A 24,276-nucleotide genomic window follows, 5' to 3' on the forward strand; every position below is an offset into this window, starting at 1 on the left:
CTCTCTCTCTCTCAAAATTGATCGAATTTTTAATTACCTAGCGTAATTATTAAAAAATACAAAAAAAAAAAATAATAATATTGTTCGTAAATGATTTAGAATAACATAGTAGACATCCGATGAATATTTTCATTTTCATCGTGTGAAATTATAATTATAACGAGACGCGTGAACATTTGCATCCTCATTTTACAGCGATGCATTAATTCAAAGCATGGTTAGGATTCGAGCAGCGATGGCCAATACAAACATATCTAAATTATAAAAATATATCTGTTCATACCGTAATATTCGTACAACGAGCAATGTAAATATATTCCATCAAACTTATCCGACGTCGATTAATTGAAAAATATTGAAAAAAGAAGAGAGAGAAAGTAAAAATATCGTAGAGCGAAACGATATTGATGGAAACAAATGACTCGCGAAACGTATCGGGATAAAATTGATGGGGAAAAAATCGGAGAAATCTCTCCTCCACTGTGTCACGTTCTACGCGAAAATTCTCTTTGCCACGCGTTTACACTTGGCGTAACAATTTGCATCTAGCCTCCATCGGGTCGAGATGTAATTTCTCGAAACGAGGGGCGATTCGTTGACGCGATAATTCCGTATCAACCATGCCGGAAAGTTGGGAGCACAAGAGAAATTTTACAGCACATTCGAGCCGGATTAATTTATAGTTGTAATAAACCGTGCAAACAATTTCCATGTTGACGTACAACCGATAATGAGTGGAACGTACACGTTTAATCGTTATTCCACGGGAAAATAAACTATCCGTTCATGCTATTTTCCGCCCGACGTATCGCTAACGAATCGCTGATTTCCCATGCGGTTTTGCGGCTCCGTTTGTTTTCGAGGGGTGGGGGGGGGGGGGGGGCTTATGAAAATACAGCCCGGCAAAGCAATAATTTAATTTCGACTTAAAGCGGCGAGATCGGAGATATTTTTCTAACCAAGCTTCTAATTCTTACGTACACATTCTTTCGTACAAATTCTGTACATTTTCCTTATCACGAGATATTCGTATCCGCGATGAACTTTCGTTCAAAACTTCGAACGGAGAATGAACGATAAATTTGACAAAAAATTTGTGATAAATTTTAGAAATGGAAGAACGCCTCCGATGAAGAATTTCATAAAGAATTGAAAAAAATTTCATAAAGAGATAAATCGAATTTTGTGATAAAGAAGGAAACGATTGCAAATTGCATTCGCTCAGATATCGAATTTTTACTTAACTCGAAACGAAGAAGAAGCAGAAGAAGAAGAAGAAGAAAATAAATAAATAAATAAATAAATCAGTATAAACACGCGAAATCGAATATAAAGCAGGGGAAAAACGGAAGTTTATATCCCAGAGCGAAAGATAGAGAAATCCTTCATCCTGCGAGAAATATCAAGGTAATCCTTTCAAGGAACCTCGAAAATTGCTTTCTCGGGGGATGCGGTGACGAGCGGTTAAAGGGAAATGAAATCGCGAAGAGTACGAAACAGCTTGATTAAAGGACGTCATTTATATACGTATTTGTGCGCTGCCAAGAGGTCGAAACAACGTTTACACATCTCTCTTATTCTCTCTCCCTCCTCCTCCTCCTCCTCCTCGTTGGAGCAAACAAAACATCTGCGCTTACAGGGAGGAAACGACGATAGTTTGCGCCCCCGCTAAGACGCGCTTTATCCTCGTGGGAAGGGGAGATCCGTTCGGATACGTTTCCCTCCAACTTGCTCCCGTACTCACCTAGTAGCCAGATCCCTGTGCACGAAGTTCAAATTCTCCAGGTACCGCATGCCCGACGCGATTTGGGCCGCCATGTAGATGAGACAGTTGAAACTGAAACGAGGGAACAACGGCGTGAGTCGCGAGAGGGCAAAGTTAAGGGCGTGAGATTGCACGAGCTCTCGAGGTTTGGGGCGAAAGGGAGGGTCGTGGCGATGGAACGCCACCGTGGGGGGGGGGGGAGAGGAGTAACTGTCGCTCACGATTAATAAACGCTTCAAACTCGGGGAGAAAGTTATCGGGTGTTAAGCGTTCGCGACGAACCACACCGGAATGAAACTGAATCTGGAGGTAATTATTGAAATTCTCGCGAGATCTCCCTTCGAGATCCAAGCGAAGCATCTTTCCGCGATGAAGTCGGTCTGGATTCTCGTTCGTTTTCGTTCGGAAAAAACGATACTTTACGTTAGTTTACAACTCACCTAAGCGTTTTGACACCGATCGGCATGGAATGGGCGTCCTCGGCAGTGATATGCGTCTTCAGGAATTGACAGAGGTCGCCGTGCTCCAGGTACTCCATCACCACGCAGTACGGCTCCTCGCGGTAGCAAGCTCCCAGCACTCTTGCTATGTTACGATCCTCGAGGGCGGCCAGGATCCTGACGTCTCGTTGGAAATCCAACCTTGACAGATCCACAGGATTTACCAAGCTCCCCCCCCCTCCATCCAAATATCATCGGCTCGTTTCGAAATAAAACAATCCGACATCTTCCTTTCTTTCGTAATCCCAACCATTTAACAAGTTCGCGATTCCGTAAACGGAAAGTTTGTAACGGCGAAGAAAGAAAGAGAGAGAGAGAGAGAGAGAGAGAAAGAAAGCGTGGAATCCAGCGATCCAATTTTGCAGGGAAGAGGAAAATGGAGTCCATTGCTCGGCTCGAAGATAATCGTAAAATTTTCGAAAGAAAATTTCGTCGACGTTTCGTCCGCGAAGGACGTCTGTCGCTCTCGATCGTGTGGTAACAAGGGTTTCTACGCAGCGTCGTCGTTCCTTCGACCATTTACCTACGATCCCCATTCGGTAAACGGCGCGATAGCCTAATGCGGCTGTTAACAAAACTACTTACGCGTATCGATCCCCCCGTAAATTCTAGCGAATTCTAGCGCGTGGGCGACGCTTGCCAATTCTTCCCTCGACGTGTGTTCGACCGTGTGTTAATTGCACCGTGTGTCCACCTTCTAATCCTATGATTTCTCCGTCTTGCACTCGCTTTATCCGGCGATAAGAGGCGGCGATTAATTTTTCGTATGAATATTCATGCGGGATGTAAGAAAAGTGATGGCGGGAGAGGGTCGAGCGAATGGGCGGAGTGGAAACGTTGTCGCGTGATAAACGGGGAAAATTTTTTTCTCGAACAAAGCCGCGCGTGTCTCTCGCGCGTGTATCGGTGTGTATAACTGCGCTTAAAGCGCGCAGCAAAAGATAGGAGGAAAGCTTAAGTGACGAACGAAAGGGAGGGGGGAAAAAAGAAGAGGTCATTTGGAAAGAAAAAGAAAGAAAGAAAGAAAAAAAAGAACGAAATTAAATTTCATCGAAAAAATAAAAGTTGGAAATTCCCGTTTGTTTGTTCGTTAAAATCGGGAGCATTGTTCGGGAGCATTGGCCGGCAGCGGAGTTACACGTATCCCGCGAAAAATGATTGCGATTGTTAACAGAGAGGAGGAGAGGAGAGGAGGGGTGATGGTGGAAAAACTCTGCTCAATAATGAAACGAAATGTGAAACGATGGTAACGTTGGTAAAAAGGGTGGCCCGGTGTTCGGCAGAACCGACGGGGAGCGCGGACGCGATTAAATCATATCCGCGTATCCGGGATTCGATCGAAGAATTGAACGCGCAATGGCGGTGTTTTTAACGAGGAACGCAACGTGGAAGGGAAGGTTGGCCGGATCGTTATTTAGCGTTATTTCGGGCAGAGGGGAGGCAGGCAAGGGATTCGATACCGCGATATCGGGGCTATAATAACGCATAAAACATTATCCTTATCTGCAACGAGCAGGATCTTCCGTGAATCGGTAGATCGGTGCCACTGTATATATATATATATATATATGTATTTATGTGTGTGTGTGTGTCTGGGCGAAAAGTGGATCGGTTCGAGGATAATCGTTAAACGTCGTCTTGATTTTGCAAATTGGAAGATTGGAATCTTGGGCCAGGTTTTGTCCTCGGATGAAGAAGGAGTAGGAAGGCTGGGCTCAAGGAGTCGGAAGGAGACGGAGATGGAGAAGGAAATGGAGCAAGCTCCAGCCACGATAGGGGCGCGATAAGTCATCCTCTCGGCGGGAGACTTGTTGCGTGAGCAGAAGGAGCCGTGGAAGCAGCCATCGGATCGCATCGGTTCCCATTTCTTTTTTTTTATTTACGACGGACGCGCGGGGTCCCCCGAAACATCGGTATTTACACAAATCACGATAAAGCGGTGAACGGCAGGATTACATTAGTAGAAAACGATCGTCTTGCCCGATAAATCGTGCACGCGTCGCCTTTGCATCTCGACCGGGAAGAGTTTCGAAATCGTTTACGAATTCAGTTACTCGAACCGTCGTTTCGATTCTTCCGCTATTTCGAATATCTTTGAATCATGGATAACCATCGCAAAAGACTGTATCTACCTATATTAACAACAAAACTATCGATCTATTATAAATATTTAATTTTGTCAAAAATTCATTTTGATAATCGTATAAAAGAAAAAAAAAAAAAAAAAAAGAAACGAAATCTGTCATTTTTACAGGTTCGATAGTTCTCCCTAGTTGGATAACACGATTATTTTATATGAAAAGCTGTAAAAGCAAGGGGATGCCAAGAATAACATAGAACGGCAAAGGAGTTTTGCGTCTTAAAGTATCTCTTTGAAAAGAACGTGTTTAAACTCGCGTTTTAAGATAAACTCTACGTACGTTAATCGACCACTATTTCACCACGATCCCCTCTTCGGATGCTAAAAGAGGAATCAGAAATCTCCGCTACATCTAACCGATCTCGCCGATTTGCCAACGATCCGGCCAAAAATTCCTAAAAGTTTCCTCGAAACGAAACTTTATCCTGTTCACGCGACTTTGTGCAACTTTCTCGACGACAAGAAAGATCTACGAAAGAATGGCCAAACGATTTTTCGTTTCGGAAACGGAGCTTTGTCATCCGTCCCCGGCGGCGAATTCGACTTCGTCCAACCACCCTCCGGTGTCCCTGTGTTCCACATAGCCACGAACTCGCGGCCACAACTCCTCGATACCTCTGCATCTTCCCCCCTCCCTCCCTCCCCCCCCGGTCATTGTATGCAAATCTATTCCATTCGAGGATATCGAACTGGCCTTTTTCTGATGTCTAAGCTTGATAGCCGCGAGAACGATCGTCCTCGCCGGTATATCCGGACGTTTCACCGCCAGTGGGGGGGGGGGGTTTCCCCTGTAAAACGAGATGCTAGAGAAGCTGGTGGCAGCTCGAAACCGGGACACACATTCGGGAAGAAAGTCGACAGTCGCTATGAATTTTATGCAAGGGACAGCTATTCCAGCCATACCAACGATCGCTCGATCGCATTCGAAATCGGTTTGCATCACGACCCACCGTTACTTCTTGTGTGCACGGTCAGCAGCCAATGGATTCTATTCGTATTGCGTTATGCTCTTCGACCATTGTGTGCGCGAGCGTATGTATGTATGTGTGTGTGTCTCGCGGTTAGCCCCGATATCGAGAATCGTTCCTTCGACCTGCTGCCATTTACCGTTTTTTTTTCTTCTCTCTCTCTCTCTCGTCGTTTTTATTGGCGTTTTCATCGGAGAATAGTTGTTTCGTTTCGTTTACGTGAAAAATAGTTGGAAACGCGTCTCTCTTCCTTACATAGGATAAGTAACGGTTATTTAGTAGGAGGAGGCTATCGGCTCGACATTTTTATGGAAATTTTAATATAACGAAATTCTTTTTACCGTTCCGTGAATCATCCGCGATATAAAGATAGATAGCTGCGAGCTATTCGAATTATTCGCGTTATTTCGAGCTCCCCCGAGTGATTTAAGCGCGCGCGTTATTCGCACGTGCGCGGATACTCGCCATCTTTTCGCGAAGATTTCTTCGAATCGAATGGAGGAAGAAAAAAAGGAGACACTTGGTTACGTGTCATCGTTCGAATTAATTCAGACAAATTTTATATATTATATAGCGCGACAACGTTGCGATCAAAATAGAACCAAAAAAAAGATGGATCTCACCAAGCTTCCCCTCTTCGCCCCCCTCTTCACAAAACGGTCGATCGTTGGAGAGAAAAAAAGGTTTACCGAAACGAATCTTGCGTGAAATCACGTGCCGCGTAACCGCGTAACTTCCTTCCTTCCTTCCTTCCTTCCTTCCTTCCTTCCCTCCCTCCTTCCTTCTTTCGGTCGTAAAATGTTTATCGGGGGGGAGGGGACGTTGCAACGTCGAAACGGAATGCAAATAAGGGGCGGGCGCGCCGCCTCCGCCATACTCACTTTTCTTTCTCGCTGGCTTCCGGCAGTAAAAATTTGACGGCGACGAGACGCTTGCCCAGGGTGGTCGTCGTTCCGTACTCCGGGATCCCCTCTGCTTCCGCCACGTACACCTTTATGGGCATAATTTGTTTACGTTTTTCTTCACGGGGAAGAATCTAGGGAGAAAAATTCCCACGAGGCGGGATCGGAACCGAGCCGCCGCGTTTATTTTATTACAATAAAAATCGGGGGGTAAAAAATCCTCGTTACGGTTGTAAATTCCCTCTAACGAGAATGGATGGATCCGTGAATTTGATTACTCGTCGAATTTATCGTGTAAGTTTTAAACGAGGATATATACGCCGTGTGCAATGCATAGTCGCGATGGTGGAACAGGTGGATCCGATCGGAAGTCGGACGAGGGAACGTCCTTATCGTGTGCCCTTCATTGTTGGAAAAGAAGTCGCTTGTGGGACGCGTCATAAGAGGGGACAATCCTGATGTCTCACACACACTGTACTGGTAGTGGAAGAATTACAATTTGAATATATTCAAGATGGTAAAAATTATTTTCATTTATGAGATTACTTATTGCAATTACTATCTTAACTATTTGAATACGAAATTACATTTATAAATTAAATTAATCGTATATACAAATTATAATTCTGATATTTTAGAATTTAATGCATCGAGGTTTAGATACATTAGGATTAGTATACGTGACAAATACCAGGCTAAAAATGCGTTCCCCCTCGCATTAAGCGATCCAAGATGCCCAACAGACTTCTTTCCAGCAGCGAACTCGACAACCGTACTCGATATGTACGTAGCTAGAAATTCTAGCTAATTTTATAGTCGCTTCGAGGTCGTAAACATAACCGTATACACAAAAGGAATGACACAATTCTCTTGGTCGAGCGTGTTTCGACATCGAGAAGGAGCATTTTGAACAGCGTCAGCAACATGGTCGACGAACGAGTTAATCCTGTGCTCGAGATTGATTGTCGAGATCTCGAAGGCGAAATGATGGGAAGCTCGAACCCTGGGAAGGGAGGAGGCCGTCCTCTCGGCGTCCATTGGTCATTAACGGGCGCGGGACAGGAAACAAAAGGGAATTATTAGCCGCTCTAACTGCATTCTAAACTGATTAATTCTCGACGAGGGCGCCATTGTGATCGGCAAAGAATAACAGGGTGGTGGACACTTCGTTAATCGACGTATTGTCGGGCCAGTGGGCGAATTTTCCCGGTCAACAAACGGATTGATTTCTCTCTCCCTCTTCCTCATTAATTCACTTTCTCATTCGCTCGTTTATCCTCTCTCTCTCTCTCTCTCTGATGACCAAAATCGAGCGTGTGTTTCCCGAATCGATGCGGAATCGTGGGCCACGTATTCGATCGTGGCCAGGTAGAGAAGAGGCAGGGTGGAGGCAGAGCATCGTCCGGTTCGCAATATCGGCCGTTTGTAATTTAACCCCCCGCGCGGCTCGATGCTATTTCAGTAGGTGTTTCCGTTGGTCCGCATTAGCCGGGGGTAAAGCGACACTTTGCAAACACCGAGTGTATTATGATAATGTTGCGGGAATCGCGTGGAGAGGCACGGTTTGACGTTACAATGCTCCCTCGATGACGTGGAGGGTGCTGCACAGCGTTGGAAGACGGGAGGAGATCGGTAATTTCGCGATTGATTGATGGGAGGTTAAAATCGGGAGAACGTTGAATTTATATCTTGTCATTCCTTATTTGGAGAGATTTCTTTTTTTTTCCTTGCCGTTCTGTCTTTCAACACTCGTTGTATCGTTTCCATTTAAAATGTTCACTCGTCGGATTCGAGGATAGGAGGATAGGAGACGATAGACTGTTGTCTCTTTTATTCGGTTTCGCTGTAACGGATCCACCTCCTCCTCCGGTTTAATTATATTTTCGTTACGAAGCCTCAGGAGGGTAAATTAGAAAACTTTACAGTGGAAATTTCAAATGAACGTAAGTAAAGATGTTGCTCGGGCTCGGTTTTAAAACGAAAGGAGGAGAAGTTAGAAGTGTAAAGAATTTAACTCGAAACTTCCCTTCTTAATGATGAGAAATGTAATCCAATCTTTTTAGGATCGCATTTAGAAAAACGAAACACCACGTACGCAACGTACGTTCTTTTATTTTAAATCGACTCGATTCGCTCGATCGACGATCACCATTCAACGCGGAAGTTCGACCAACCGATCAAGAGAGTGGAAAATCGGAATGGAAACGAGAGTACGCGGGGCAACAGCAGCCTCTAGTTGCTCCAAAAACGATAATAAACCTGAACACGGGGGTAATCGTTCATAGACGGGGATAGAACGTGACGAATCCCGTCTCGCGTGTCTAATTTAAAATAGGATACGCGCGCGGACGTAATAACAATGTCGTTACCGTTCCGAAGGCCCCTTCGGCGAGTTTCGAGAGCATGCGGAGGCGATGCCGTGGGAAGAGCGGGACGCTCGTCTGCTCCAGACGTCTCTTCAGGGCCGAGAGCACCTCCTGTTGAGTCGGCGACTGGAACAAGGAAAGAACAATGCATCGTTCGATCGGTATCGGTTCGATAATCAACGATCTATGATCACGCTAACACGGGAGGACGAGGTGGGTTTCAAGAGGATGGAGGTGAATTATTCCTGGTACGATCGATGAATTGCCATCGTTCGAGTTACCACGGGCAGACTTAAACGATAATTTAAGTGGTAAAATTGAGTCTATAAATTAAAGTCGTCGATACCATCCGGCCGATTATTTTCTAAAAACTTAATGCGATATCGGTGAGATATATGGACGAACATATTATTCAAAATTGTTATTGGAGATGTATCGATATATATATTTCACGAAATTTTTTCGAGATATATCTTCGAAAAAAAATTACCGAAGACAGTTTTTAACAAAGTCTATTTACTTTGGTTCTTTTTTTTTTTTAATAATAACACAAGTAGAATAAGTAGAAATAGCGTAGTACAGGTAATAAAACAATTGCAAAATAATTGATTACTAATTTTTAATTTCCTTGCACTTGCACCATTCTGCAAAATACCAATTATAATTATCTCTATTACGTCATACGATATCTTAAACGATATAACCGACGTACCCAAAACTATATCAATCAAAATATCCACGATATACCGGTAATCGATAATCACAACTCTCGACCAACCAACCAACCAGCCAACCAACCAACTTTCAACTCCCCCATCGTCGAAAAATCTATTTTGAATAATTTTCGCGAATCGTATAAACGCTCGTTCATCATACGACCCCGTTCACCATCGATACTCTCCTCTCTCTATATTCACGTTAAAACGCGCATTGTTACCGATGCGAAATGACATGAACGAGTGGTGGGGGGAAAGAGAGAGAGAGAGAGAGAGATAAAAAGAGAGATAAAGAGAAAGAGGAAAAAGGGATCGCGACGAAAGGATCAGTCGAACGTGACGGGTATAACATTCGACACGTCCCATTGTAAAACTGCATCGAGCCACCCGATAACCCCGATGTTTTCGGAGGACGGCCGTTTTGGTCTAATGACGGATCGCGCGGGGACAATGATTGGCGTCGCTACGATGCGTCAAGGCCAGGCTCGACGAGCCACCCCGAAATGTTTTGACTGTTTCGAGTGGCGCTGTCGGCTGTCAATCACGCGCAGACGTCTCGACGTAGACGACCACTTTCGGAGCATTGTGCTCCGATCAATCTGGATGCCGCGCAAAATCGCCCGCCCCCACCCGATATCTATTCGGGTGTAAACGGACTCGTCTTTGAATTCCACGCAACTTTCGCCATTTGTCGTTTCGTTGAGTATCCACACGAAACGTTCAAGACTCGGCCGTCATCTCCATTCGCGTAAAGTTTGAGGAAATTGTTCAAGGAGGAGCTATTTCAAGAATCGCTCGATGCGATTTCGAATCGATCCTTCTTCTTCTTTTTCTTCTTCGTGATCCGGGAAAAAGATATCGAGGGGAAGGATCCAGGGAGATACAGAGAGCATCGGTATTCCCGGGAAATACGCGGTGTACGCGAATAAATCACGGCCCAGCTACAAATTTGCAGCGGCGTATTTTTATTCCATCAGATCGCGATTTAGGGCGCAGCTTGCCGAACCTACTCCTCTCTCCCTCTACGTGTAATATTTCTGCGATGTCGGCACGCGAATCGGCGGAAATCGAGGGATGGGCGAGCGTGCGGGAACAAAAGTGAACGAGAGAGGAAGAGAGAGAGGAGAGAGAGAGAGAGAAAGAGAGAGAAAGGATTAGGGCGGGAGAGATAGGATTGCAAACGTGATTACACGACGCGCTTTCTCTCCGCAATTAACAGAGCGAACTGGCCCGGAAGCCAGCGGACCGCGTAATGATGATACATTCCACGAGGGGCCGCTCGCGAAAAAGGGTTCGACGCGAACTCCGCGTTGACGGGAGTTCGTTTATACGTCGGCGAACCGATCAATCGAATGATTCTGCAGATTGCGCGGAAACGTTGCTGAATACGCGCGATACTTTATTTGTTTGCCAGCCTCTCTCTCTCTCTCTCTACTTGTTGTACGCCTCCCTCCCCCGTTGCCTCGATGCTCCGTCGATAATTTCGAGTCGTTTTACGTACGTTTTTGCCACGGATAATTCAGTGTGGACAAATTTAGTCAGCTTCGATGTCAGATGTCGAGTCGATACGTCTCTTTTTTTTTTTTTTGGAGAGTTCGTATCACCCTTCAACTCTTATTATTGTTCATCTGTTGAAAAGAAATCGAATTCGTACGTAGAACAAAGCCTATCCTCTTAATCGCGAGACGCTCACGAAGATTACGCGTTTCCTTCTTGAATATTCAAAATCGAGGGATCCTATTTCACGAAGAACAATTTAATTTGTGAAAAGTCACGTTGTCACGTCTCATCGTTTCAGACACATCTTATCGCTCTTCCTTCTCGCGCAAATAAGACCCGCATTCTTTTCAACCGCAAGTAATCATTGAACGCATTTTATTTATAGACGAAATTCTACGAATTCTACGAGCTCGAATTTATCATTATCAGCCGATTCCGTGGAAAGCTAGGCGTAGTTATCGATCGAAAGCTTTCATATTGACCTTTACTCGCGAATCGTTGATTTTTTTATGCCAAAAGGGAACCCTGGGGAACGTCTCGCGCGTTTGACGTCGACGGTGCGTACCTGCTCCGTTTTTTTCCCCTCCTCTCTCCCCTCGCCCTCTCCTCATCCACCCTCACGTTCCGGTATTCCGGATACGAGGTACGTTATACTGTACCCACGGGAGGTATATCCACCCCAAATGGTCTGCACTCGTTCCGCCATATTGATTTAAATTATTAATTGCGAACTTTCCCCCGACGAATGGAGTGCACGTTTAATGGTTACTGCAGGAAACACAACGTTACGGGGTTCGGGGGTGGGGGCCTCAACCCAATTTTATTTATAGATCGAGCGATGACACTGTCGAATTTTTCCGACCTCGTTTACCTTGTCCCCGATCGAAACGTTACGATTATTTCCTTCCATCCGCCCTTTTATTCGATACGCTCGCCACACCCTCCCTCCCCTCGTATCCTTCACTTTGCATACCTTCGCGTCGCGAAATCGAATCAGAGTTTGCATATCAAAGATCCGACCCATTCGTCGTTAGCGCACGTTATGAAAATATCGTTACGTCTCAGATTATCCCCGCGCTAATAAATATCACGATAATCTGGCTCGTGTCTCACTCTCAACTTTCTAAACTTTGAATTTCGCTCCCGTTGAATTTCGAATAAAATACAACGCGGCAACGAATAAAATTGACGGACAATTATGGCTCGGTGTATATAAACGCCTCGAATCGGCAAACGTTGCATAACAATCGTCGTAATCTTATTATTGCCGCAACGCTGTGTCAAGTGGGGATAAATAATTTAATCCTCTCCTCCTAGAAACTGGAGGCTCCAATTTACCCAACGAATTTACTACGAATTTTGTTGTATAAATTGTGCACGAAACTTTGTATATATTTTATATTGTATATATTCGCGAATCGTATTATCATTTTTCGCTATTAATCCAAATTTTATCATTTCACAATATCAGATTGTATCAAAATGAAATTGTCAATTTTAGAATAAATCTATTGCGACTCGTTACTCAACTTATATTTTTCCTTTGTGTGGTAACTTCTCTTTTTCAACACAGTTTAACTGTGTTTTGAGAAGTGAACGAATTTGGAATTTTGTTATTCCAAAATGTGTCTAAACGAGTCTAAGCTGGACCACGAATTAAGGTGACTTTCGAAGAAGATTCTATCAATGGAGAGGATTCTTCGTTGGACTCAAAAATTCGGGTCTGGAAATGAGAATTTGAAAATAAGTCCCGAAATCCATATTGAACAAAGATAAATTGAAAGCGGATGCAGATTTATCGCGTATCTCCAATGACAGTTTTCAGACATTTCGCTGCAATGGGTAAAAATTGGGGAAATGGATAGCGCGTCAACTGGCGGAGGATCAAAAATTGCCACGTTTGGAAGTGTGCTTATCGCATAAACCGGTAGAAGTTCATTTTTCAACTAGAATTATGTAACCTGTGACGAGAAACGGATACCGCACAATCGAAAATCGTACACGATCTCGACAACGATTGGATGTTAATGAAAAAAAATCCTGAACAAATGCCGAAAATAATTCGTTAACTGTACGTTACGTGATCTCTAAGGTCAATAATTTATCGTTCTTTTCTAAAACGGAGGAGATACCACAACACAGCATCATCTTACTGCCAACAACCGTATACGTCGCAAACCAAACTCTAACTCAAAGATTAACCGAATCGAAATATGAAATCTCAAATAGATATAGAGTCACCGACCTACTTATTAACTGCTTTTAAAAAATAAAATATCGTAATCGCGTATTGAGACGACGAAATTTTAAAAAGAAAAAAACGCAACGTGCCAGTTGAAAATTGGAAGAAAGAGATCATTAAAACCAATTTGGCTCCCGTTTCTTCGAATCGAATAAAGATCTCGAAGATCCGATTTCATCATACGACGCGATCCAATGCTACGTTAAACGTTTACATCAATTTACACATACGCTTCCTCGATCGCGAATCACGACTTACTTACTTATCTCGTATTATATACATATAAATATACACGTACCTTCTTGTTCTCCGTCTTGTTACCGCGCGACGACGTCTTGGAGAAGATGGTGTCCTGGTCAGTGGCGGCGGTGGAGGCGGGCGGGGGTGGGCCGCGTCCTGTTCCGTCCTGGTTGAGCAGGGGCACCGTGCCGAGTTCCGGTACCGCATAATCGTACGATGTGTCAACTGCACCATTCGCGTACACCGCTGCGGATGATATAGCAAAGGAGGAAAGGGGAGGGGAGGGGGGGAGGTCGAGAGAAGAGGGTGCAGGGGGACAGTGTATTGATTGCGGTCAGGCGAATGCTTTGTTGTTCGGCACACACGTACCCCGATTTCGAGCGTGTGCCACCCGTATATTTATACACACGCGTGTATACACACACACACACACGTATATATATATGTATACGGGTGGTAGGCGCGCACGTATGTACAAAACAACGCGAGGCGACCGTGTACCGGCATACCTGAGTGATTGATGTTGCTGCCCTTGTTGTTCAGCATCATGTCTTTCATCTCCATAACGACCGTGCTGTAGCTGTAGTACGGCGCGTACTTGAGGGCCTGGTACGGTTCTTGATAGTCGTCGAGTTTCACGATGTCCAGAAAACGATTCCCCAGATCCCGCGGTAGTGTCGGCAACGAACCACCGGCGTATCTGCGACACGGAGAGAGAGAGAGAGACACGGTTTCAGTCACCCGAGCCCGGGGATTTTTCCTTGTCTCGTCTGTGCCGTGTGCCGGGGAGAAACACGAAAGAGTTTCGCGGAGAGGCGCGGAAATGCGTACTTTCTTCGATGGATGGTGTGGAATGGAGGGGATGAGTTGAGGAGGGAGAGTAAAATTTCAAACACGTTGAAATCAAGGATAATGTTACTTCGATTGGAAATTTGCTAAGGTTTCGAAGGTAAGGCTAAGGAGAAGTGGAAGTCAATTGTAATAGATACGGATTATTCGAGTGCATTTTTTTCTTTTTCCTTTTCGAGACGTGGAAAAAATTCATCGACGCATTTTCACTATACTTTTATCATTTATATATTTGTATATAAGATGTATCATCGCGGAACTCGTAAACTTGAAACTACTTTAAATGAGTAGCGTACACTGTATCGGGTCAGACCCGAATATTCCGTGTATTTACTTATAGCGCTCGCTTCGCCGCGACCGTGACCTCGCTCCACGAATTCGTCGTTGAGATGATATTTCGAAACTGTTGAGGAGGGGACGGGCCAGTTAGAGAGGGGAGGACGGGTTAAAGAGAGAAGGACGGAGAAAGCCGGTCTTAAAGCGTCGTCTTTTGTAGAAACGACGAAAGTGCATCGTATTTCGAGTGGGTACTTCTTTTTTTTTTTTTTTTTTTTTCTTTCACTCGGCGAGTTTCAAGTTAAGTGCACGTCAGATATCCGTCAAAGGGGTGGCAAAACGGGTCGGTACGCGCGCACGAACCACTCGTTCCTCCTCCTCTTTTGGTAGACGGTTTGGATCGGCGATATCAAGTTGCGCAAAGCGTGGGCCAAAGGTTGGGGGGATCAATGTTGAAAACGTGTAGGTCGCGCCCGAGTCACGGGAGCGTTGCTTCTCGAGGATCTCGGTCTGGAGACACATTCGTGCCGCACAAACTCGATATATCGCCCGAGGATGTCCGTTATTGGACGTTATTGGACATCCACTAACGAGCACGACGGATGGAAAGTTTATTGGAAGGTGGCTTCCTGTCCTCCTCGACCATTGTGAATGGTTTGTAAAGTTGGGCAACCATGTCGGCGGGATCTCGTTTGAATATTTTCATAAACCGAACAACAGCAGCTCTGTCGTCGAATTATAAATATCTCGCCAATTACTTCTTACTTTCGAATAAAACATAGTTTTTTTTTCCTCCCCCCCTTAAAAAGATCGTTCTTATATCCTTTCCCGTATTTGTCGTTTTCCTATTCGTCGCGTATGATAAAATAATTTTAAACAATCCAAATATCCTTTTAATTTTTGTCATTATCTTTCTCAATCGTTCTTTGCTCGTACTTTTATTCGAAGTTCGTATTTTCCCTATTCTTTGCGCACAACGTATATGCGACAAATTAATCTTGCTTCACTTTTATCTTGCTTCAACTTGAACTTCGTACACAGCAATATTTATTCGTGTTCGTGTAATTTTCTTCATCGATCCGTTAAAAAAACGCGAAAAAAAAAAAAAAAAAAGTGAATCGCTCGCGTCTCTCCCGTCTGCAATATCGACAATATAATAACGAAACCATACGATATCGATTTTCATATATACGTATAAATAACGCTTGTTTTGCAACCATTTCATGCCGACGGACCGCAAACATCCATTCCGTGGAGAGATCTAAGCAAGGCGGTAAAATCGGTAAACCGGTTGTGCTTGCACAAGGTAGACGAGAAATCGACGCGAGACCGGTAGGCCTATCTCGAAAGCTAATATTATTAGTAGTAATATTTACTGTAACGGCGAAAGCCGCAAATCCTTTGTGTCCACACCGTTTCCTTTCGCCACACCACCAACACAGGGTGGCGCCCGTTATTGTATCGCGCCGTTATCATTCGATTCCAAATATTTGCACGAAATACATTCCGAACGAGTTATTGCAGCTAAACAATGGTCAAAAAAAAAAAAAAATAAAACGCCTCTGTTTTCCTACGATCCGTATAAAAAAAAAAAAAAAAAAAAAAAAAAACGATCCTTGCGATCATTTTTCAAACGTCCGCTAGTAATCTGTCCTGCCTTCGCTCGAATTTCGTTCGTTTGCCATTTTCTCCTGCGGGAAAAGCATTTCAAGCTTTTGCACCTCCCAAAGACACCTCCCTCTCTACAGATACCGAGATTAGCTATCGGACGCGACTTTTAACGCCGAAAATTGCCAACTTTTTCCGTTTTTTAAAGACCTTCCTCCTTCACACGACTTTTACGACTTTTAACGGCCGAAAATTTTGCATTAATATCTCGCTGTTAGTTGAAAAAAATAATGAATTTTTATACGTCGACAGATTAATCATTATATCCGAAAGCTATCGGATACGACTTTTACGACTTCTAATATCGAAAATTTTTCACTAATATCTCACTTGCTTGTTGAAAAAAATAACAAACATCCAAATTTTTCTACTCGAGATCATACCGAGACTAAGCTATCGAATTAATATCTCGCTAATATTTCACTTGTAATATAAATCTTTACACTTCAAAGATCCACATCCGTATCTTTTTGCCACTCGAAATCTTCGATTAATCAAGTAACGATATAAATACCTCTCGTCGTCCTCCAACGTGTACGCCATCAGGGCGGCCCCTTTCTCGACGGTGGCGCAGGTGGATCCGAGATGGGAGGGCGCCTTGCCCGTCATTGGGCTGGCGAAACACTTTCGTTGCCTGTGCCTCGAGACGATGAGAAATATCGCCACGGCGAGAAGCAGGATCACGGCCGTTAACACGCCGATCACCACCGCCATGTACGTGGGATCGTCGTGTTTGGCGGTCGAGACCGGGAGCTCGCCCTCCGCGGCGCCGTTCTTCTCCACAAAAACGTCGCTCTGAATTGGGGACTCGGTCGTCGGCGCTTCCTCCGGCGTGAAGTTACCGTGAGCGATGTCTGCGTGAAAATAATCAAGGCTTGTAGATAACACCCACCGTGGCAAAGTGTGCAAAAAGCGTTACTTTTCCTTGCAATTTTTATTTTTTATCTCCTCTTTATCGCAAGTGGACGAGATCGAATTTCCAATAACACGATTTGTACACGATTCTTCGTATGTTTTTTTTTTTTTTTAAATCGATATATTTATCTTTAAAATATATTACGTTCGACGAAAGATAGAGTTGACGCGAGATATAACTCCAAACACGTTACGTTATAAATTCGTTATAAATTCTTGCATGCGACACGATCATCTATAACGCGAATACAACGAGTATCGATCTGTCGTTAACCGTGTACGACGAGTATATTCGTTGTAACAAAAAAAAAAAATTGTTTCGTAACCGAGTCATCCCCTTCATTTCTGCGATAGACTGCGGTACGTACGTTCGATAAAAATTTATCGTTGCTCGTGGGCCGTGCGTTATCTCCCTTATCGTTATTTTTCAACTTAATCGTCTCTAGAATATAGAGAAGTACAAATAAAGGATGAGAATTCGTTTCTCAATCACTTTCCCCGTAAATCTACTCGATCCGAATTATAGGAAAGTTGCATTAAAAAAGAAATCTCGTTCTTCTTTTCCCAACCAATCATTCATCTTTCGTCTTATTTCATTAAAAAAATCCTGGCTGGATTTTTGGATCGTGTTCAAGGATTCGTCCCCTTTTTTTTTATAGGATGCGCGTAACGGGTCGCTCTCGCGAATATTTGGGGCAGAAAAACATGGAAACCGGCGGAATCGTTAAAAGGAGGGAAGATACTCGAGCGCGTATGGAGCGCATAATCAACCTGTATGCGTTCCAATGGGGAGAAAAAACGGGCAGCATTCCCCGCTTCGAGTTTTCCATTTGCTTGATTGAAACGTCTCTCTGAACGATTCGATTGTCTAATTACTTCGTTCTCTCTCTCTCTCGTACACGTAGCCATAGCGCGCGGCGAGGTTTTGAATAATTTCCGGCTCTCGTTGCCTCCTCGCGACGGAAAAACGGCAGAGGAGAGGCCAGCTGCGGAACGAAGGAACGAACTGGGATAAAAATATTTCGACGGACGCGGAGAGTGGTGTCGGTCGAAAGGTGTGCGACGAGAATCACGTTTCACGCTGTCACGAGCAATTAAACGCGTGGTGTACGGTTCTTGAACGAATTTCCTTGACGCGAGACACGTGTTCCCCGTCCGCAGTTTTTACACCACCCTTTTATCTCGACCGCGCGCATAAACATCCTGTTACACGACCAATTCACGAATATTATCAATTTAATTTAATTTAATTTTTTATTCTCATTGATCACGATTACGAGGAACAAGAGTTCTATCCTGTCTCTTCTTTATTTTGGATAGATTTTTCGAGAAATATTTTGTTTCTCTTCACATTCCACTGCATCATACGTCGATTTCGATTAAAACGTAAACGTACGATCGAAGAATAAAGACACTTAATGCGAATCGAATCTCTGAAGAAAAGAAAACGCATTTTCTCCGCATTCCTCGAAACTGTCTAAACTTATAGTTGAAGAAGAGAGGAATGTCTCTCTGCGATTTCGAGCTGCAATGCTTTGCTGCTTTCGGAACTGGCGTCGAATCGAATCGAATGAAAGGAGAGCCCGGCGAAAAATTAACGGGGCGACGCGACGTTGAAACGAAACGCCGCCGATAAAAAAACTCGACTGAAGCTCCTCCCTTCCCTCTCTCGTCTCATTGCGCGGAAATTTCTTTCACCCCCAGTGTCTCTCTCCGCGGTTTGTTTCGTTAAATAAAATCTTGGCAGACGTGATCCAGAGGCGACGTAACCGAAAGGGGTTGGCGAAAAAAAGGAGGGCGATGATGGATTCACAGATGAACCGTTCCCGATTCACCACCGAGTTTATACACGTGTACATATATATATTCCGTGTGGCAGGAATTATATATACCGAAACAAAGCTGTCGTCGCGTTTGATATCGGCTTTTACGCGACCTTTCCTCTCTCTCTCTCTCCTGTCGCCTTCCACGAACAACCGTCTTCTCCACACGCATCCCGTATGAAATCCGATATCGAACAAGGTTCTTCGCAAGGCCCAGGGGTTAAAAAGAAGTTTTGTCTTCGCTTCTCCCCTTTCGTCCTCTAACGCGCAATGCACAGCACACAGGAGGCGAGGGTATGCATCACGGTGGCCGAGGTTTCGGATCTCGATCTTCGTCCGTTGATCGATCTCAAGGAACATGGTTTTTGACCGGTTATCTCGGAACGAGAGTTTGGCGGACGACAAAAGGGGTCTCGAGGAGAAAGGTGAGGATGGATCGGGGACAACTTTTTCGTGAAGCCAACGATCGCGGGAAAAGCGATGCATTGTAACGGATCGACGGGACACTCGAATAATCGTGCATAGCGAATAATAATTAATCCGTGTGTACGATCGATCGAAGGGTCGAGACGATTGGAAAACGAATTATTTCTGGTTTCCATTCTCTGCCCGCCACTCGAGGAAGGAACGATCGCGATTGTGGGGCGGAGGAAATGCGATTCCCCTCCATGGAACGTTGGCGCGCCTCTCGAGTGCTCCTCTCGATTGTGATGCTCCCTCTTGGCGAGCGAGCTTTTTTTTTTTTTTTTTTTTTTAAAATTAAAAAGCCTGCAACGGTGTTAAACAGCGGTCCCATTTTTAACGCAACAATTAAATTCTTGTCACGGGTCACGCGTGTGCAAAGGACTTCAAGTGTCATAATCGGAATTGAGTTTCCAATTAAAATTCTTTTTATCCCGGCCTGCTCGTTACACACGTCGCACCCCCTCCCTCGCTCGGCCTTGCCGATTAATCGACCGACTTTTTTCTTAACCGAGGGGTGGTGACAACGTGTCAAACCTGTTGTTGCAATTGTGAAACACCGAGAGTTGTTGTTGTTGTTTATCCGCGCGATAGAAAGGAAACAGTGTCCGAAGGAAAGACGACAGATTTCGTGATCCGTTTCTATTTGAAAATTTAATTATAAAGATGTTCACCAACAAATCGAAGTCTTATACGTATATTTACAGATAAAAGAATTTCCAGTTATTGCGAGTAAAAAAAAAAAAAAATAAGATATTTATATCTTAGAGAGTTCGGTTATCGAATCAACGTACGATTTACGAAGATTCTTGGAAGATTTGTTTGCGAACAAAAATGCGAATGTTGTTCGTGGTTCATCTGCACATCTTTACAATTTTAGAAGAGGACGCCAAATTCTCAATTCCAAATTCCCCGATAAAATCTTGAACGATTTTAAACGTCGAGATCCTCCGAAAATTGTGGAAAATTTCCAGGTTTCGAATTCAACGGAGCAAGAAACGGGGGAGGAAATCGGGGGAGGGGGCTGGAAATAGAACGGCGAGAGTTAGCCGACTAAATATTTTCCAAGTCCTCCCTCGATACCGAATTCCCGTTTAATTATAGCGGGCCTCCTCCCTCCTCTCTCTCTCTCTCTCTCTCTGTTCACCGTGATTATTTCGCCATCAAAACAATAACAGAGAGGCTCGCTCTCCCGGTAGCCAGATTTACGATTGGATCAGGACGCCCCGCGATCGCCGCGACAAGGGTGGGCCATAACTTACGTAGGTGGATCTTCCGCGTATAAATCATCGCGCACCGAGAGGGACGCACGCCTTTCCTCCATTCCTCCTTTCGGGGAATGAAAATAAAAAGATGGAAAATATAATGGGGGGAGAGAGAAAGAGAGAGAGAGAGAGAGAGAGAGAGGAGGAGGAGGAGAAGGCCTCGTTTCCTTTTTTTCCTTGCCCGCCATTTCGCCTCGCCCTTTGCCTTCGTTTCTGTCGTCCTTTCTTCTTCTGCAACAGTCGTGGCGAGCCTCTCTCACGAGAGAAAGACGCGCAAAGAGGGGGAGGAGGAGGTTGCACGTGTTGCACACGCAGCCGACGCGTCAAATGCAACTAATGCGCTCCTTGATCTCGCGGCGCGTTCCTCTCTCGCCAGCGAGGGGAAAAGAGAGGAGGGGAAAGGATGGACGATTTTAAAAGCGCTTTCGCGACCCAAGCCCCGCGAACTTTCGTTTCGTGCTCGACCTCATTTTCCACTTTCCATGGAAAATCGCGGTTAATCGAACGACCGCCGAATCGGCCACCGATTCCGATTGTTCCCAAGCGAAACGACGCTTTTATTTATATAACCGCCGATATCTTTCCATTTCCAATTTTTACCTCGTTCCCTCGCCAGCTTCGATATCGATCTCACCTCTCTCTCTCTCTCTTTCTCTCTCTCGATGTTTCCCTTCCAGCCAATTTCTACGAAAAATGAAACGAGACGATGCGAAAAGTTCTCTCGAACGACTCGCGATTAATTTCAACAGATCCCGTTGGCGATCTGTTTTTCCACGTGTTTGCAATCTCACGTTGTCCATTGCTAATGGGATTATTAACGAGGTAAGTTTGAGGAGGAAATTGTTCGTTCCTCCCTTTCCGTCGATTAATAATCGAGTATCCGGTGAGGGGACATCGAATATTTCGAATATTTAGGGACGAGTCATTTTTACGATAGCCACGGTAACAGGAGACGGGAAAGGGGGTGGTAAACTACCAGCTGGCAAGCCGATCTCCAGCTTCTCGTATTTCCTCGTCCAATTACCTCCCGTCGTTCCTCCGTGGAGGGAAGGAGCTACGAAGAAGAAATATCCCGGGAAGAGGAAGAATCCGGCCGAGCGCCGATCCATTACCGATGTTCCATTCTTTCCATTCACTTCGCCCTTCCTCCCCTTTGTCCCGTGTTTGGACCGAACGATTGTCCTCGAGGACAAGGAATCGCGAGGAAATAAACGACTGTCGATAAACTTTTTAACGAATCCCTTTTGACGAGCAACACTCGCGCAATGCTCGAGTGCTTGCCGCACCAATTCCCGCCAATTTCTCCTTTTCTCTCGAGCATCCTCTCTCTCTTCCAACGCTCTTCAGACGTTTCATCGTTATTCCACGAAACATCGAACGTTTTTTCGTCGGAGAAGAAAGATTAATCGATCTCGAAACGCGATTACTTTTATCCTTATCGAACGTAATGCACGATCAATTCCGACGAGGTTATACATCGAGAACGATTTCTCATTTATCCGACGAGGACAGGAATTATTCCCGTGGACGGTGGCCACATTTGTAGGGGAGTAGGGCATGGCAGTCATTTTTCTTCGGGTCCGTCTCTGTTTCATTCATTCGCTTTCATCCTCTCCACGTCCACCCTTTCCCTTTTCTCTCGAGATAAACGAGCCGGATCGACGAGCGTGAATATCACGAGCGGGCCACGCGAACGAGATTCCTTTCTGCCTGTGAAATTATCTCCTGTCCAAAAGGAGGGGGAGGGAAGGGAAAGGTTTCGAGGGAGGCGAGAAAAGGGGTTGCGCGCCTCCCTCTCCTTTTCGTCGAGGGTGGCAGACCATCGGTGACGCGTCATTAGCGACAACCTTTGTTTCGAGCAAAAGTTTATTCGTTCCGTTTACCTGTAACGTAAACCTGAAAATCTGCTTTCGGGAAAGCGTCCCTCGTCGAAAGCGACGATGGAAGCGATTAAGGAAGGGCCCTTTCACCACCATCATTTATTATTCCCCGAAGAAGAAAATCCTGATAATGACTAATCCTTTATTAGCCTTCCTATAATATCTCAACGATAATATCCTCTCCTCGCTCGATGGAGCGTTTCTCCCTTCCCTTACGACTCGCGAGAGATTAAAGATCCTCCTTCCTCGGATGTCCATTTTATTACGCATAAATATTTAAAGCAAGCCTCTGCCCCCGAGAGTATTATTACACTCGAAACACTCGGGTGGATGGTATCGATTCGAAGATTCTTCCTCTCCCCTCTCCCCTTCTCGGCCGGTCGCGTTTCCAGCTTTTTCCACCCGGTTATTTGCTCCAAGGGAAAATTGTTCGCCGTTCCATGTACATCCTTTGAGATGGAAAAACAGCGGACGGCGGGAAGAGTTTCGTGCCCACTTTATGAACCTGTTGTTAGGTGGGCAAATCTCGCTGACAAAGGATCCTTTGTGCAACGGATACCTCTCTCTCTCTCTCTCTCTCTCCGGCTATAATGCTAAATCGTCTTTCCTTCCGTTCCTTCCATTGCTCGTTCGCGGTCTCGTGATCGCTATCCTCATCATCGATACATTCGGCCCCCGTTTTTTTTTTTTTTTTTTTTTTTTTAATTAAGAACGAAAGGAATTAAGGAAACGAAAGAGACACGAAGAGATTATACACGTACATTTACGCACAAGTTTCACACGCGATATACCGATATCGAACAAGCGATCCTCTCTTTTTCTCGTTCATCGCCGATTCTTCCGCCCGAACAGCGTCTTTGAAGTCTATTTAGAAGCGCTCTTTCGGGTTAAATGATAAAGCTCGAAAGTCGAGCTTTCATTTGACACGGTTTGCGAGAGGGGAGGGGGAGAGAGAGAGCACGCTCTCTCTCCTCCGTTCAATTGTTCGACGACTCGAGCACCGTTGCGTTTAATCCGCTCCTCTTCGCTACGGTTTACACAAAGAATTTTTCTTCACGGATGGAGGGGGAGGTTGCCGGAAACGAAGGAGAGTTTTAGTTTCGCGTTTCGTTCTTGTTTCGTCTTCGCTTTTTTCCGCCTTTTCCGACCAAACCTCGTTTAATCCGCCCGCCTTCCTTCTCCTTCCTCTCAACTTCCCTTCTCTTCTCTTCTCTTCTTCCTCTCCCCCGGGTTTCTACATCATCTTCGAATTAATTGGATTTTTCTTTTCCCGTCGTTGCGCCGGACCCGGGCCAACAACCTGCTCGATTAAATCGCTCGGAAAAATGAGCTAATTCGAGGATCGGGCGAGGCGGATGGATTCAACGCCCACTATTTTTACAGGGAGATCCCCCCCCCCTCCCCTGGTCGAGGGTAAATATTGTTCAAGGAGACCGATCCTGCTTTCTTCCAATTCGGGGGAATCGTTCGAGAAATATTAACGTTTAAAATATACGCGTTGGATTAGGTCAGATCGGCTCCGTTTCCATTATAAATCCTGTTTATTCGAGCGAGCGGAATCTTCGGTTTCCGTCGCTTGTTAAATCGCGGACACGGAACTGGGCGAGGAGGATTCACATTTGGACGCGACGTTTCATGTATCGCGTTGATAGAGTATCGCCAACGTCTTTCTCCAACGTTTCGCTTGTCGTTTCTCTCTTCGACCGGAGTTGATTTCTATCGAAATGAAGCAGGCGGATCGTCCGCCCGATCGTATATATCGAATCTCGTCCTCGCTCGCGCGGAAGAAAAATATGGAA

General features: G+C 45.0%; 1 protein-coding gene across 1 annotated transcript in view; it reads right to left on the reverse strand.

Annotated features, from left to right (window-relative positions):
* Positions 1 to 24,276, reverse strand: part of LOC100863173 (discoidin domain-containing receptor 2) — a 136,213-nt gene that overhangs the window by 9,973 nt on the left and 101,964 nt on the right. The window contains exons 8-14 of the mRNA XM_086910354.1: positions 16,647 to 16,986; positions 13,849 to 14,039; positions 13,398 to 13,585; positions 8,645 to 8,767; positions 6,255 to 6,364; positions 2,206 to 2,406; positions 1,745 to 1,837 (exon numbers count right to left, since the gene is read on the reverse strand). Of these exons, the coding sequence (XP_086766480.1) occupies positions 1,745 to 1,837; positions 2,206 to 2,406; positions 6,255 to 6,364; positions 8,645 to 8,767; positions 13,398 to 13,585; positions 13,849 to 14,039; positions 16,647 to 16,986 (1,246 nt within the window). The remainder of the gene's footprint in view (positions 1 to 1,744; positions 1,838 to 2,205; positions 2,407 to 6,254; positions 6,365 to 8,644; positions 8,768 to 13,397; positions 13,586 to 13,848; positions 14,040 to 16,646; positions 16,987 to 24,276) is intronic.

This window comes from Apis florea, unplaced genomic scaffold (assembly GCF_048593485.1).
Source record: "Apis florea isolate Af1SG1 unplaced genomic scaffold, ASM4859348v1 contig_3170_pilon, whole genome shotgun sequence".
Lineage (NCBI taxonomy): Eukaryota > Metazoa > Arthropoda > Insecta > Hymenoptera > Apidae > Apis > Apis florea.